Source organism: Cynara cardunculus (genome assembly GCF_001531365.2).
Source record: "Cynara cardunculus var. scolymus isolate 2C chromosome LG 11, CcrdV1, whole genome shotgun sequence".
In the NCBI taxonomy this organism is placed as follows: domain Eukaryota; kingdom Viridiplantae; phylum Streptophyta; class Magnoliopsida; order Asterales; family Asteraceae; genus Cynara; species Cynara cardunculus.
Window position 1 is genome coordinate 2,023,844 of NC_037538.1, and position 13,541 is coordinate 2,037,384.

Genomic DNA, 13,541 nt, shown 5'->3' on the forward strand with positions numbered 1-13,541 from the left:
CACACCATAGGGTTCACATGAATGTTCATACCTTGATGTTCACACCATAGGGTTCACATGAATGTTCATACCTTGATATAGACACGAAGATGAACGATTGTTCATACACATATTAATTAATACAAATTTTTGACCAATTTATCCTTTGAACAATTGTTCATATACATATTAATTAATATATTAATTAAATTATTGGTTATTTAATCTCTTTTAATAATAACCGTTAGATTAGAAAATGAACGATTAAGATGGGTTAGCATAGTTTGCACGAAATATTGGGTTAGTATTTGAACCAGCCCCTATATATATATATATATATATATATATATGCAATTGAATTATTTCACAAAAGTAATAAAATGAAAATAAATAATTTACGTGGTATAACTTATATGAAATCTCATAAAATCGAATCAGTTTTAACTTTGTCAACTCAGATAAATCAAGGAAAATTGATCAAATGAATCTATCATTCTATCAATATTTTGCAACCAGATACACCCTAAGACATGTGAGATTACGCTTATTTATAAAAATCAGAGGAAATAGGATAATATAACACTAGTTTATTTTTATCAAATAGCAAATTGCATCAATTGAACACATTTTGTTCCACTTTTTTTTTCCCAGTGAAAACCTACTTTCGAAAGCTTTATTTGAAGAACATATTATGATCTGTAAACAAAAAAATAACCGAACCAAACAAATCCACAACATCCCACTTGGAAGACATGATATATGCACACATTTCATCTATTCAAATAGGTGAAGAGACTGTTTTTATGAAGTCCTTATATTTCAATTCAAAAATGAAAAGGAAGCTATAATGCAAATGACACATGAGAATAACTGCAAAATAGTGTGGAAAAATACATCAATGTGTGGTATAAGAAAAGTCACCAAGGGGAAAATGTGAAGAAAACATGTTGAAACAAATAAGAAAACACAAAACGTAATGTTGATAACTGATATGACAACAAAAAAGAAATAAGATAGTAAAAGGTCATTGTCGTAGTGGTATATGAGTTACAGATAGAGTCCTGATTTAAAAAAATATCAATAGTTTAAAACTTACAAAAATAATGAATATATGTCAGTATTTACTATATATATATATATATATATATATATATATTGTATACAAGACTTGGGATCACGTGAGAACATCATGTGAATGTTCGGTTTTTTTTTACCTTTGTAAAATTTTGTTATGAAATTTCAAGTGTAAAAAAGTTGTCTCATGAAAACAGATTAGTCTCACGTGAACCCAACCCTTGTATACAAAGTAATGTTACATAAGTAAATAATTTGTAAACAAAAATAATTACTAAAATGTTTAAAAGTAAGTAGGTTTTAGAAATATAAATATAAATTTATAAAATAAATGAAAACCATAAACTTATTATATGATCCATGAAAGGCTTTTTTCTAATGGGGTTATGTTATGTAAAAGCCCAACCCTTTGCCCAATTTGGTTGGCAAAATCGACTCCATCTTCTATCTCACGCACACAACAACAGACATAGATCCACCTTTGAGCTTTGGCGCCTCCTGTTGCAAAGTAAGCTTCCCTACTCTCTCTGTATATCTCTCATAACCACAAAAACAAGTACATTTTTGGCCATGTATTGTTGAAGTTCAACTTTACTGTATTATCAGCTTTGAATGTGGACAATTTGGGTCGAAATTGTGTTCAGTTTCATGGGTTTAGCGGTTTTCATTCTATAATCATAGGATTTTTCGCTTACGAGCTTGATTTTATGCGGTTATCTTCTTAGGCTGTATAGAATGTTTCCTAATTCATATCCAAGGTCTACGGGTAACTAAAGCATATGAATTTGGGACTGTAATTCAAACCGTATTTTAGCACTCTCACAGTCATTCCCACAATGATATCTGAACAGAATATTAAGTCCCGTTCTTCAAATGCCTACGCATTTTATAGACCAACTTCATGTTGACTGCTCGATCAAATGTGAGAACGCTGTTGTCATGTCGTGAGGAGTGATGCGTGCGGCATCATGCGTTTCAGTGATTAAATCTAGATACGGGTGGGAATTTTTCTATAAGAACGATGCTTAAAATAAAAAGGAATTCTAGTTTTTGAATACTGGGTTTGGTAAAGCTGTTTGTATATCATGGACTTTTGACCAATCATAAGGTAGTTAGCTCTATATGTATAAGTTCATATGTTTTTATCTGACGCAAAGATTCAAATTTATTTCCCTTTTCCTTGCTAGATTGCATATACCGAAAATGATGGCAATTGGTGCTTCTGCCCTGCAAATAACTGCTGCAAGGCCGTCCATTTTCCTTACTCAACGAAGTCTCGGGGTTACTATGGCAGGTGTTGTACATGAATCTGATAGAACTTTCTCATCTAAGCTTACCAGCTCTTGTCATGTGTCGTCTGTGCTAAAGCTTGAGAAAAGTTTCACAACTAGTCGACCACGATTTGAGAAGTTTGTTACAAGGTCAATGTCTGAAGCTTCTGAAAGCAAGTCTTCATCCCAGCTGTCCATTGATTTGAAAGGTTTGATCCTTTTCTTTCCAGGTTTTCTTATTAGATTACGTCCAAGTGTTTTTACCATGGGTGATTGAACCTATTGATTATATCATCTGGTTCATTGGAAATTTAAACTGATTTCTATGTAATGAATGAGATTCTGGCTTTGTAGCTTGTAAATATAGATTCATAGGAAGGGGGAGGGAGTGCCATTTTATAGAGTTGATGCAATGTACGGACCCAAGAATTTTTGGATACGGTGGCACCATATAAAACGGTTGCACCTTCTAGAATAAAACGGTTGCACCTTTCACGAACCTAATTTCTTTTACCTTACCGCGGAGGAACAATACGGTGGCACGTACCACCTAACCACCCCTCTAGGTCCGTCTATAAATGTAACTTCTTGCTCCGTTCAAATTCGTATGTGAAGGCAAAAGGGCATTTATTGCTGGTATTGCTGATGACAATGGATATGGTTGGGCTATTGCAAAATCTTTAGCTGCTGCAGGTGCAGAAATTCTTGTTGGGACATGGGTGCCTGTAAGTAAATTAGAAAACTTGTGGTGGCACTTTTAGCTGACTCTGGAAATTACTTGCCCTTAATTTGATCTCTCTTTTCTTTCTTGACCCTTTGCTGTAGGCTTTAAACATATTTGAAATGAGCTTACGGCGAGGGAAATTTGATGGATCACGTGTGTAAGATTTCAACTTGTGTTTCTGTTTTTTCATTTTCAACTTCCTTATGTTGACTAGTGGACTTTCTAATGAAAAATGTTGTCTTTCAGGTTGCCAGATGGTTCTCTGATGGAGATTACTAAAGTTTATCCTCTGGATGCTGTCTTTGATACCCCTGAGGATGTACCTGAAGATGTACTGTAGCATATATAATTGTTATACGTAAGTGTTCAATAAATATTCAAGCAACCCTATCAATGACTTGTATTAATGTGACTTCATGCAGATAAAAGCAAACAAACGTTATGCGGGATCAAGTAAATGGACTGTGCAGGTGCCTGCTAGCACTATTATCATCTTTTTATGCCATTAATTTTGTTGGATGGGGTTGTGAAGGCCACCCTTTAACAATCACCTGATTTATCATTAAATTTGTTAAACACTCTAAAGTATTAATTCAGATGATCCTATAAGTCTGATTCTTTCACTTCCTTCTGTCCGTATATCCAATTATCTACAGGCTTTACTGATATGTGCTTTTGCTATACAGGAAGTTGCAGAATCAGTAAAGCAAGACTTTGGTAGTATTGATATTCTGGTGCACTCGCTTGCCAATGGGCCAGAGGTTGGCCATTTCTGAACCTGAATAACATAGATTGATGTACACCATTTTTCTTGTTACTTAGCAAATGCACAATATGATGTTAGGTTATGAAACCTCTGTTGGAGACATCCAGGAAAGGTTATCTAGCTGCAGTATCTGCATCAAGCTATTCTTATGTTTCTTTGCTCAAGCATTTCCTTCCAATTATGAACCCCGGTATGCCACTTGCTCTTCAGCTTTTCACTTTCTTCCTACATATCATGGTATTCCATCATTCCATCTTAGTATATGTATCTGTGCTATATTAAAAAATAATGCTGATTGGGGCGTCTGCAGGTGGTTCCTCAATCTCTCTTACATACATTGCTTCTGAGAGGATCATTCCAGGGTAAATATCCTTTACCATTCATTTTCCTATTTATGTTTCATAACTTACGCACATCCATTATATTGAGTCTTGTACATATATTGTATATAACACAGGTATGGTGGGGGTATGAGTTCAGCAAAAGCCGCACTTGAGAGTGACACCAGAGTAAGCTTTTCATCATCATCAAGTCTTGTACGATATCAAATCAGTGTTGAGTTTTATGCTTGATATCAATCTATTGTTATGTTTAGGTGCTTGCTTTTGAAGCAGGAAGAAAACATAAAATCAGGGTCAACACCATATCTGCAGGTGATTTTATCACTTCTTTCATTTGTTTGTTTCCTATTATACATGTTCTATTACTATTAGGGACCTAATCATGAGAGAACCAGAAAAATGTTATGAACTGGTGAGAACCAATCTCAAATCTCAATGTATTGTTTCACATGATTTTTTCCTCATCTAAGCCTAGGATTCAAGGTATTTGTTCACATATATTTGTTTCGCAATGTATTTGTTTCATGTGATATGTGAAACAACACATTTTCAGCCTTTTTGAGGTTCTTGTTTGATTATGCCCCTGTTATATTATATACATACATGGCATCTTTCTCTGATCTATTCGTGCGAGTATATACTGTTTTTCTGCACCCTGTATCACATTGAATCATACCCAGAATGATAAAAGAAAAACTTTCAGGTCCACTGGGAAGCCGTGCTGCTAAAGCAATCGGCTTCATAGATACGATGATTGATTACTCTTTTGCAAATTCCCCCCTACAGAAAGAACTATCTGCAGGTAATCTGGTTAGAGCTTAGAAAAATACAACAAAATTATAATTAAATTACTCTTATACTTGCGTTGTTCACACACTTTGCTGAAGTTTGAGAAATAAATGAAACAGATGAAGTGGGGAACACTGCTGCATTCCTGGCATCACCATTGGCTTCTGCCATTACGGGTGCTCTTATATACGTAGACAACGGGCTGAATGCAATGGGCGTGGGAGTTGACAGTCCGTTGTTTAAAGATCTTAACATTCCAACGGACAAACATTAGCAACATACAGCAGGCAGGTTTGTGTAGAGAATAAAGTTTTGAAGTTCCGGCTGGTAGATTTAGTTCTTTGTGGTCTGTAACTTAATCGACGATTATGACAACTTAATCATGTAAAATTTGCATAAAAACTTATTTTTAAATTTGAACAATTCGAGTTTTAAGAAAGACAAAAATACATGTCGTAGACTCTGCAACATGTGCTTTTGTTGGGTAACCGGTTGGGCCTGATCGGTTACGATCTAGTTACAACCGGTTAACATCGTCTGGATCTGTTTGCACAAGCGTCATTGGTAAGACTGAGAAGAAGTCTTCATCTGAAGCTGGAGTCCATTGCATCTTATCTCGAGTATCAGATCTATATTAATTATTATTAAACCTTTGATATGTGTTGTCCTAAGTTTAAAGTAATTATTTAAATATATAATTTAATAGTTATAATGTCATTATTAAATTATTAATAATTTAAAATTCTATTTAGATTTAACATTTTAATGTATAAAATAGATTACCGATCAATAAAATAATGTATATAAAATGGTAATATAATTATCAAAATTAAATTTTATATTCAAGAAATGGACCCCAATATCCTATGCAGCAACTTGGCTTGCAAATGTTGAAAAGATTTATATGAATCAGAAATTTTAGTTTTGATTCTTAACTTTTATTTAATTATTATGTGATATTTTAAATATTTTTTAAAGCTTTTTGATGTATATTAAATAAAAAAATACGATTTGTTAAAGACTTGGAGAAGTATGAAATATGCATATAATGGGACAATTTCCATTTCGGGTAATTGACTTATACAATACAGCAAAGATAAAGCCCACTACCTTCTATTCTAAGAACTATCACACCCATTACCTTACAATTAGGTTTAGTCATCACCACACAACCTCTCTTTGCTGTTCGACTCAACATTAGCCCCCCTTTGTACTCCCAGACACTTAACCAGACAGCATAGAGTTGTGTATAATTGAAACTAGTGACCTACCGAAGCTACAAACAAGGATCTTCCAGCCTGAAGAAGATGATGATTATGAGGAGATCAAGAACAAGATTCTGGTCTTTATCGGGTGGTTGTCAATCAAGCGTTGCAGCCGAGTTGGCCAGTAAAGGTTATATAAAGCTGTAACTTTTGACTATAAAGCCGATAGGGGAAGACTTCCTTTAGGGTTTCAAGAAATTAAAGATATGATTGCTGTCTGTGATGGGCATTCCTGAATCTCTCTGCTGACAAGATCTTACTTCTGGGTTCTTCTGCAGGTACTGTTTCCTTTAATATCTTTAACCATTTCCTTTGGGTTTCTATCTTCTTGGGGTTTTATCTTTCCTATCAAGACTTAATCAGAAATTACATTAGGGATCCTGATATTGAATATTGAAATTTGATTGATTTTAATGGAGCCTGGAAAATAAATTCATTTGCTCTTCCATGTGGTGACAGATCAATAGGTATGTTTGTTCCTTCTATATTTAGATATAAAGTATTAAACAATATCTCAGATTCAGATCTATGAACAAGGTGGACACTTTTGGTTGATCTAAGCACCCTTTTTGAGTTTTTTTATTATTTACTGCTTCATCCATGTTTACAGAATCTCATAAAATTACCAATAGGCCTTAAACTCTCTTATATATGTGTTTCTGCTTATGGATTTCATGTGCAGCAGATGCTTCTCAGTTTGCCGGTGCTCAGGTAGAAAAAGTGGATTGCGAGTTTAAGCTACCCTTTTGGTTTCTTTTAGAGGATCTGCTGATCATCATTCGTGAAGGGGAACCCTCAGATTGGTTTGGATTATGAAGCAACTAAAACACAAACTCAAATCTACAGCAGGTCATATTCACATCACAGTCGCACCATCATATTCACATTACAATATCAGAAAGAACCCATGGTCTGTTTCACCGCCAAATCAATCAGTGAGATGACAATCCGTTTGAGTTAAAATTCTGGCCAAAGTTCTGGAACCATTGCATAAGATACAAGCAGGAGTATAATTACTGAATATGCCAAGAAACAGAGAGATTTAACAATCTTTGAAATGTTGAAATCATAAGATACATTAGATTACAAGGATTTTGATTGTTACCAGTAAGATGAACAAGATAACCAAATCTAGCTGTTATCATCAATATAGCTAATCACAAAATGTGAGATATCAGATATGGTACACCACATGATTGAAAGGGGTAGCCAAGTACATACAGTTATTGCATGTCTTGGCCCCCATTTGGCTGATTAAGTCCATCTCTTGTCTCCATAGCCACCTTATTGCCATCCGAACCTTCACCCACTTCATGTTTTCTCGATATTTTTCCCATCTCAACTGATTGCTTTTGCAGATGTGATAACTGATCCCGGTCTTCCCTGTCTGCTTAATACAGCAGCAGATCAAATTCCAGATCAGAAGACGAAAAATGGAACAAAAACAACACGAAAAAAGTACAGCAGATTAGCCGAAGACCCATGATTGCAATGATTTGCTTCAATAATTCAGCTTGATTTCATAAATGTTGGTGGCATGTGGATTCAAGATTGTGGTTAAATGGTACAAGAAAAAGATCCAAAAGACAAAAAGAAGAAAGAAAGAAGCAATGGAGCTCTAGATATCAATAAAGATGACGATTGAAACATGGGTCGAAATTGAATAATAGCAATTAATGTTTTGCCAACAGGGGCTGATTATTTACATATATCGGAACCAGAAATCTTTGATATCGATTGAATCATACAATAGTAAATATTGATGAGTCTGTGTTTATGCATTTTACTATGTGTTATCAGTCAGTTATTACCACTTTCACCATCCGACGTGCCTTCAAGCTTTGCGATAGCATCCACAAGGGCTTGTTCATGATCCTAAATCACGAACAAGATTAGCAAACAGTAAATTAATCCACGAAATGTAAACGTATGTTGGAAATAAGAGACTAGTTCTTACTTTTAGCACTTTTCTGGCCTTCTCAATGTCCATCGGATCCGCCTTGCTTGAACTGAACACTTTGTCTATCTGTTTAACGAAACAGGATATGTTAGATGCGGGTAAAATTCCCTGGTCCCACCAATCACATGAACACACGTAACTACTTCATTTTACATAAATTTATTTAATTCGTGTTTTCCTCTCTATCTGACGATGTGTCTTCACTTGATTGGTGAAACATCTAGGGGATATGGGATTAGGAGACAACGAGATTTTTATTCAGGTGTAGGGCATATATACCTCCTTAACAAGGGTATCGGTGTGGAGTATTTCGATATCATGCAACGGCTTCTTTGCAACGTTATTTTGCAATGGAGGTAGTTCTTTCTTGGACTGACCCTTTGAAATCACTCTACCTCTTCCAGAACCTGCAGTGGTCCCACCACGGGCTGTAGGATTCTTCATCCCTCGACTAGATCCACTTCGGCCACCTCTATGAGAAATGCCGACATCCTCCCATTTCCAGCGAATATCATTTGGAGATATCTGTCGAAATAAGAGAACCTTATTTTAGATATTTGACAAGCAATTGAAGAAAAAAGTCGAACAAAAAGACAACGAGCCATATTGGCATAAAAACTTGCTACGAACCTCTCTAAGATTAACCCACTCCCAAGCTTCATTTGGGGTATTGGCATCATATACGAGAGCATGACGTCCCTGTAAACATTTGAAATCGAAAATTATCATCAATCAAAGACAACGGGCCAAAGAATATAATATTGTGTAGCACCAGGAAAGTTCAAATAAGAACAACAAATATTTTGAGAATCTTGAACCAACTATTTCATGTATTGAATAATCATGTCATTCATCATGAATCGTATGCATCTTCATTATGAATAAAACATGAATAGTTGTTTCTTAGGTTCTCACTTAAAAGATTTACGGGTGTCACTTGGACCAACGCATACCTCGACGGGATTGAAGTCTGTTATAACAGCCTCATAGAAGTTATTGTCTTCGGGCCATCTTGTCCAAACCTTCCTTCCGATCAAAGGATCAGAGCTGTTGTCTTCATCCACTCCGTTTGCACTAAATGCACCACCAAACCCCTGCTTAGGAACTTGATCCCTGCCGGTGAAACCTGCTGAACCATACTGCAACGACTTCATTAAAATCTAAATCCCACAATATGTTATATGCCATTATGGGAAGAACAAATCGGAGCTTGGGACAGTTCATCTTACAGATTGTGGTTTCTTTCCCCTCATTCCTGAACCAGGGCAACGGTTCAAGGCTGAGGAAGATGGCGGCATTGGCTGGTGCAGTGCCGGAGGTGGTGGACCCACGGATAACGAAGGCCCAGATTGGGATGTCTTCTGTTTCTTACGTGATGCAGAAGCAGTAGGACTATTGAGCATGCCAGGTTGAAGCCCGTTTGTCTTCCTCCATTCCCTGTTTCATAACATGATAAACAATTGCCATAGATAATAATCGCATGAAATCATAGATACTTGACAAATCATACCTGATCCTTCTGATGATGTCATCGGCATTAACCTTAGATAGAAGCTTTCTGTGTTCTTCATCCGACACTCTCAGCTCCTTCCTAAGATCTGTTATCAAACTTTCCATCTCCTATAATATTTACAACATAAGATCCTTAAAGTCGTATAATATAGTTTACAACATAGACCAGAATTCACAGATACCATTGAGCCAAACGTCACTTGATAAACTATATTTGCAATGAAATGTTATCGAAAGGCTTACCCAAGTGATGGCATCAGATTGAGCTTTAAAGGCTCGCAGAACCGAGCTATATGCTTCTTGTTCTATAAGGTGGATCTGTGTCTCCATGTCATTTTGAATTCGAGGGAATGGAGCATTGCCGACTGCCATTGTTCTCCCGTTCCCAGTACCAGGTCCCCCACTTCGGAATTTGTTCTGATGTGGAGGAGGAAGGTCGTCATCTGTTCCTGCAGTTATCATACAAAAAATAAAACAATCAAGAAAAGGGACTTTCTAACATAACTTCAGGATATTATATATAGAGAGAGGTTCAGGGGAAAACCCCAAAAAAATGAAAATTTGAGGAACACCCGGATAACCGTTCATCTATATGATATACACATGTGCATACAAGTAATTGAAGTTGTTTCTTGGTTTCTATGCACATGTTCATGCCGGACAAATTACTTGTATGCACATGTATACACCGCATAGATGAATGGTGTTACCCGGGTGTTTCTCAGTTTTTCATATTTTTTTTTGCGGTTTTCCCCTGAACCTAGACCCTATCTATATGAGGAAGAATGGGATCTTATGTTGGTTCTATAAATTAATAATAATGGAAAACGTTTTGTGTTGCAAAAATATATGTGAAAAACGACTGCAAGACAGAAATTAAAAGTCTTTATAAGGGTATCCCTAAACAATAAGGATACAAGATAGATGTTCAATTTATGAGCAATGAAGCTTAAATTTTCCTAGCTTTTCTAAAACTGAAGGAAGAAGGCTAGGCACCCAACGATAAATCCTTTCCCTACACAAATTTTGGTCATTTATTTTCTTGAATCATCAACAATATCTTTCAATCCAACATGAATTACACACCGATATGATCTATTTATATTTAACCATACATGTGCTATGAGTATGTGACAGAATACATTTCATCATCCACATGATAAAGATAACACAAATTTAACAAGACTACCCGAGAAGGATCTTAGTTGACTTAGAGCAACTCCAATCGAACGGCAAAACCCTAGTTTTGCCGTTCTTTTGGATCCAATCGCACGCCAAATACACCAAAGTTTTGCCGGAGGAAGGAAACGAACGGCAAATTTGCCATGGAAGAGATGGACGGCAAAAGGTTGGAGTTGAGTATCTTTTTGGTGTTTATGGCCCACTTATTTGGTGTGTTTTTTTTGGTGTGAAGGGTGGAGTTGCCCTTATATTGTAAATTTCATCTTGCCCCAAGAGAGGATCTATAGTAAGGGCTTCCAGGGTCTTTAGCACATTCAGAAGTCAGAACTGAATTTAATCCAAATTATGGCCTTAAGGAGCGGATTCAAGATTTAGAGTATAGTACAATCTCAATATCAATGAAGTCTGAATCTTGTTTGATTAGCCCTCATCCTGTGTCTTTCAAAATAAAACAAACCCTAATCTGAAATCCGAACCCACTGTCAGATCAAACCCTAAAACCCTAAAAAGTCAAATCAAGAATCTTAAACTCCATTATCTTTTCGAACTTCAAATCTGGAGAAAGGATCCACAGTTCCACGGTTACCAAGAACGAATCACAAAAACGAATTCATAACAAACCCTATATTAGTTATCACGTAAGAACATGAAAGGGGGTTTTTCGTTAAACGGGATAGTGTCTTAATGACATAAATAGGCGTGTGTGTATATATATATGTGTGTGTGTGTGTGTGTGTAATACAAAGATATGATTTTGGAGGTGATGACTCACCACTGCTGTCTGAAACCCCGAAGTCCATGGCAGAGCGAAAATTTCATGAACAATTTGGCACACAGAAGATGACACAGTTCTACAGATTGTACTATAAGAGAACAAATCAACAAAATTTGAAACACTAAAATCGAATCCAGACGATAAATCTTTGAAAAGTTAAGTTCAAAAGAAATTAGTCATACCTTTGGGGTTAGAATGGAGAAGAATAAGGGCAAACCGTCTGTCTTTTGAGTCGTATGGAAAAGAACGGAAAGAGGGGAGAAGGGCGGAGGGAGATGGGTGGTGGTGGTGGTGGGAGGGGTGGCAGACGGCAGCACCACTGACCGGTGCTTCTCCGGAAGAGAGAGAGCGAGAGCGTTGTTGGGACTTGGAACTTGGAAGTAGAGAAGGACGACGAAACGTCGTCGTCGGGTGGTTAAAGTAAATTGGTACTGGAGTGCTGTACAAAATGCCCAAGGTACGGAGCATTGAGGGGACAATTTTATCAAAAATTAACTCATAAAATTTTAGAAAACCCAAATAAACTATTATATCTTGAATTATTAAATCTTTAAATTAATTTTTTAAATAAAAAAACTATTAAAATTTTATTTTAAATGATTAAGTCTTGAAAAAACCGTTAAACTTCTTTGTTATAGATGAAAAATCATTAAAATCTTTTATTTGAATGAAAAAATATTAAACTTTCTCATTTTGATAGATTAAATCACTAAACATTTTTTTCTTCAATAATGTAAAGTATCGAACTTTGGAGATTTTGGTTTACTTATATTATTTTGACCCAAAAATCTATTTGTAATCGGTTATCTTTTTATTATCCATCTTTTTTATGGATAAAAAATATATCAAAAAAAGGGAGATCGATGGTAGGGTCTGGAAACGTCGGTGCAATGGAAAGTGATGAAGGGAAGTGATACCGTTGTTTGTGAGGGTTTTAATGACGTAGGGTTTGGAAACGATAAAACTGATTTAGGTTTGTTTTGTACATTATAACCTTCTAGTCAGTCAAGTGTAGCTTTTTAAAAAAATGTAGATAACAAATTTTTAGAAAGTCGATGGTTTATTTATCCAAAACAAATGTTTAGGAACTCAATTATTCAAAATGAGAAAGTTTGATGGTTTTTCATTCAAATAATAGTTCAAAGACTTAATCGTTCAAAATAATAAAGTTTAATGGTTTTTTCATTCAAAAAAATAATTCATGGACTTAATCATTTAAAATTAGATAGTTTGTCAGGTTTTTTTCCCCTTAACTTCTCCCAGAATTAATAGTAAAAATTATTCAAAATAAGATTATAATTTACAAATATAAAAAATATACTAACATTTTTTTTTTTTTGTAACTTTACGAGGTTAATTTAAATCTTTGGAAATTCTCCTAAAATATGTCACATGTTCGACACCTGCAAGATCACTAGGGTTTCAATGATTGTTATTCATAACCCCTAGAATTAGTATAGGTACACGTAAAATTGCCTGTACGACAAAAATATCGTTAAAAATGGATTTCAGTATAATCAATATTAAAGAAGTTAACGTATCAAGACTTTATGATTTTAAAAAAGGTTGTAGCTGATAGATGATTGCAAGATAAAAGTAAACCCATAACTAAGACATTTTGATTGACCAAACGACTACATCAAAGGCCACAAACCAAATGCAAAGTTCGTAATTTATTGAATTTCATAATATAGGATAAAAACCAGTTGAGGAAAAAAGGTTGTTGTTAGCAGTTCTTTATCATGTAAAATATGTGATTTTAAATGAGGACTCGAAAATTTTGGAGCCCAAATTTATATTGTTTAAGGTCTTTCATTACGGAATGTAAAACTTAGCGCACCTAAGTGACTCTAATATGCCTCATTCCTCTAAAATTTGTGTATATATATATATATATATATAT

The 13,541-nt window shown here is 35.3% G+C and overlaps 2 protein-coding genes and 1 long non-coding RNA gene across 7 annotated transcripts; 2 read left to right on the forward strand and 1 right to left on the reverse strand.

The window, feature by feature from the left end:
- The first annotated feature begins 1,475 nt into the window (after nucleotides 1-1,475).
- LOC112521005 (enoyl-[acyl-carrier-protein] reductase [NADH], chloroplastic-like) lies at nucleotides 1,476-5,367 on the forward strand. Its single transcript, XM_025129631.1, has 13 exons — nucleotides 1,476-1,561; nucleotides 2,241-2,533; nucleotides 2,940-3,049; nucleotides 3,150-3,205; nucleotides 3,295-3,379; nucleotides 3,471-3,518; nucleotides 3,735-3,809; nucleotides 3,893-4,004; nucleotides 4,125-4,176; nucleotides 4,272-4,323; nucleotides 4,410-4,467; nucleotides 4,859-4,957; nucleotides 5,064-5,367. The coding sequence occupies exons 2-13, from the start codon at nucleotides 2,257-2,259 to the stop codon at nucleotides 5,216-5,218; spliced, it is 1,179 nt and encodes a 392-aa protein (XP_024985399.1). The 5' UTR covers nucleotides 1,476-1,561; nucleotides 2,241-2,256; the 3' UTR covers nucleotides 5,219-5,367.
- Nucleotides 5,368-5,973: 606 nt separating this feature from the next.
- LOC112520795 lies at nucleotides 5,974-7,979 on the forward strand. 2 transcript variants are annotated; one of them, XR_003070077.1, is made up of 4 exons: nucleotides 5,974-6,487; nucleotides 6,573-6,676; nucleotides 6,895-7,058; nucleotides 7,568-7,979. It is a non-coding gene; the product is annotated as an uncharacterized LOC112520795 (long non-coding RNA). The 2 variants fall into 2 exon arrangements; XR_003070078.1 differs by lacking the exon at nucleotides 6,573-6,676 and having other exon boundaries at nucleotides 5,997-6,487.
- LOC112520794 (protein EMSY-LIKE 3-like) lies at nucleotides 7,203-12,027 on the reverse strand. 4 transcript variants are annotated; one of them, XM_025129368.1, is made up of 11 exons: nucleotides 11,821-12,027; nucleotides 11,636-11,726; nucleotides 9,925-10,130; nucleotides 9,680-9,789; nucleotides 9,399-9,606; nucleotides 9,123-9,308; nucleotides 8,800-8,868; nucleotides 8,449-8,694; nucleotides 8,167-8,235; nucleotides 8,024-8,084; nucleotides 7,203-7,596 (listed from the first exon to the last, which is right to left on the reverse strand). In XM_025129368.1, exons 2-11 carry the CDS (start codon nucleotides 11,661-11,663, stop codon nucleotides 7,433-7,435), a joined length of 1,347 nt encoding a protein of 448 aa, XP_024985136.1. In that variant the 5' UTR covers nucleotides 11,664-11,726; nucleotides 11,821-12,027; the 3' UTR covers nucleotides 7,203-7,432. The 4 variants fall into 4 exon arrangements, with proteins under 4 accessions (XP_024985136.1, XP_024985134.1, XP_024985135.1 ...); XM_025129366.1 differs by having other exon boundaries at nucleotides 8,021-8,084; XM_025129367.1 differs by having other exon boundaries at nucleotides 8,021-8,084; nucleotides 11,636-11,714; nucleotides 11,821-12,003.
- Between the last annotated feature and the right edge of the window lie 1,514 nt (nucleotides 12,028-13,541).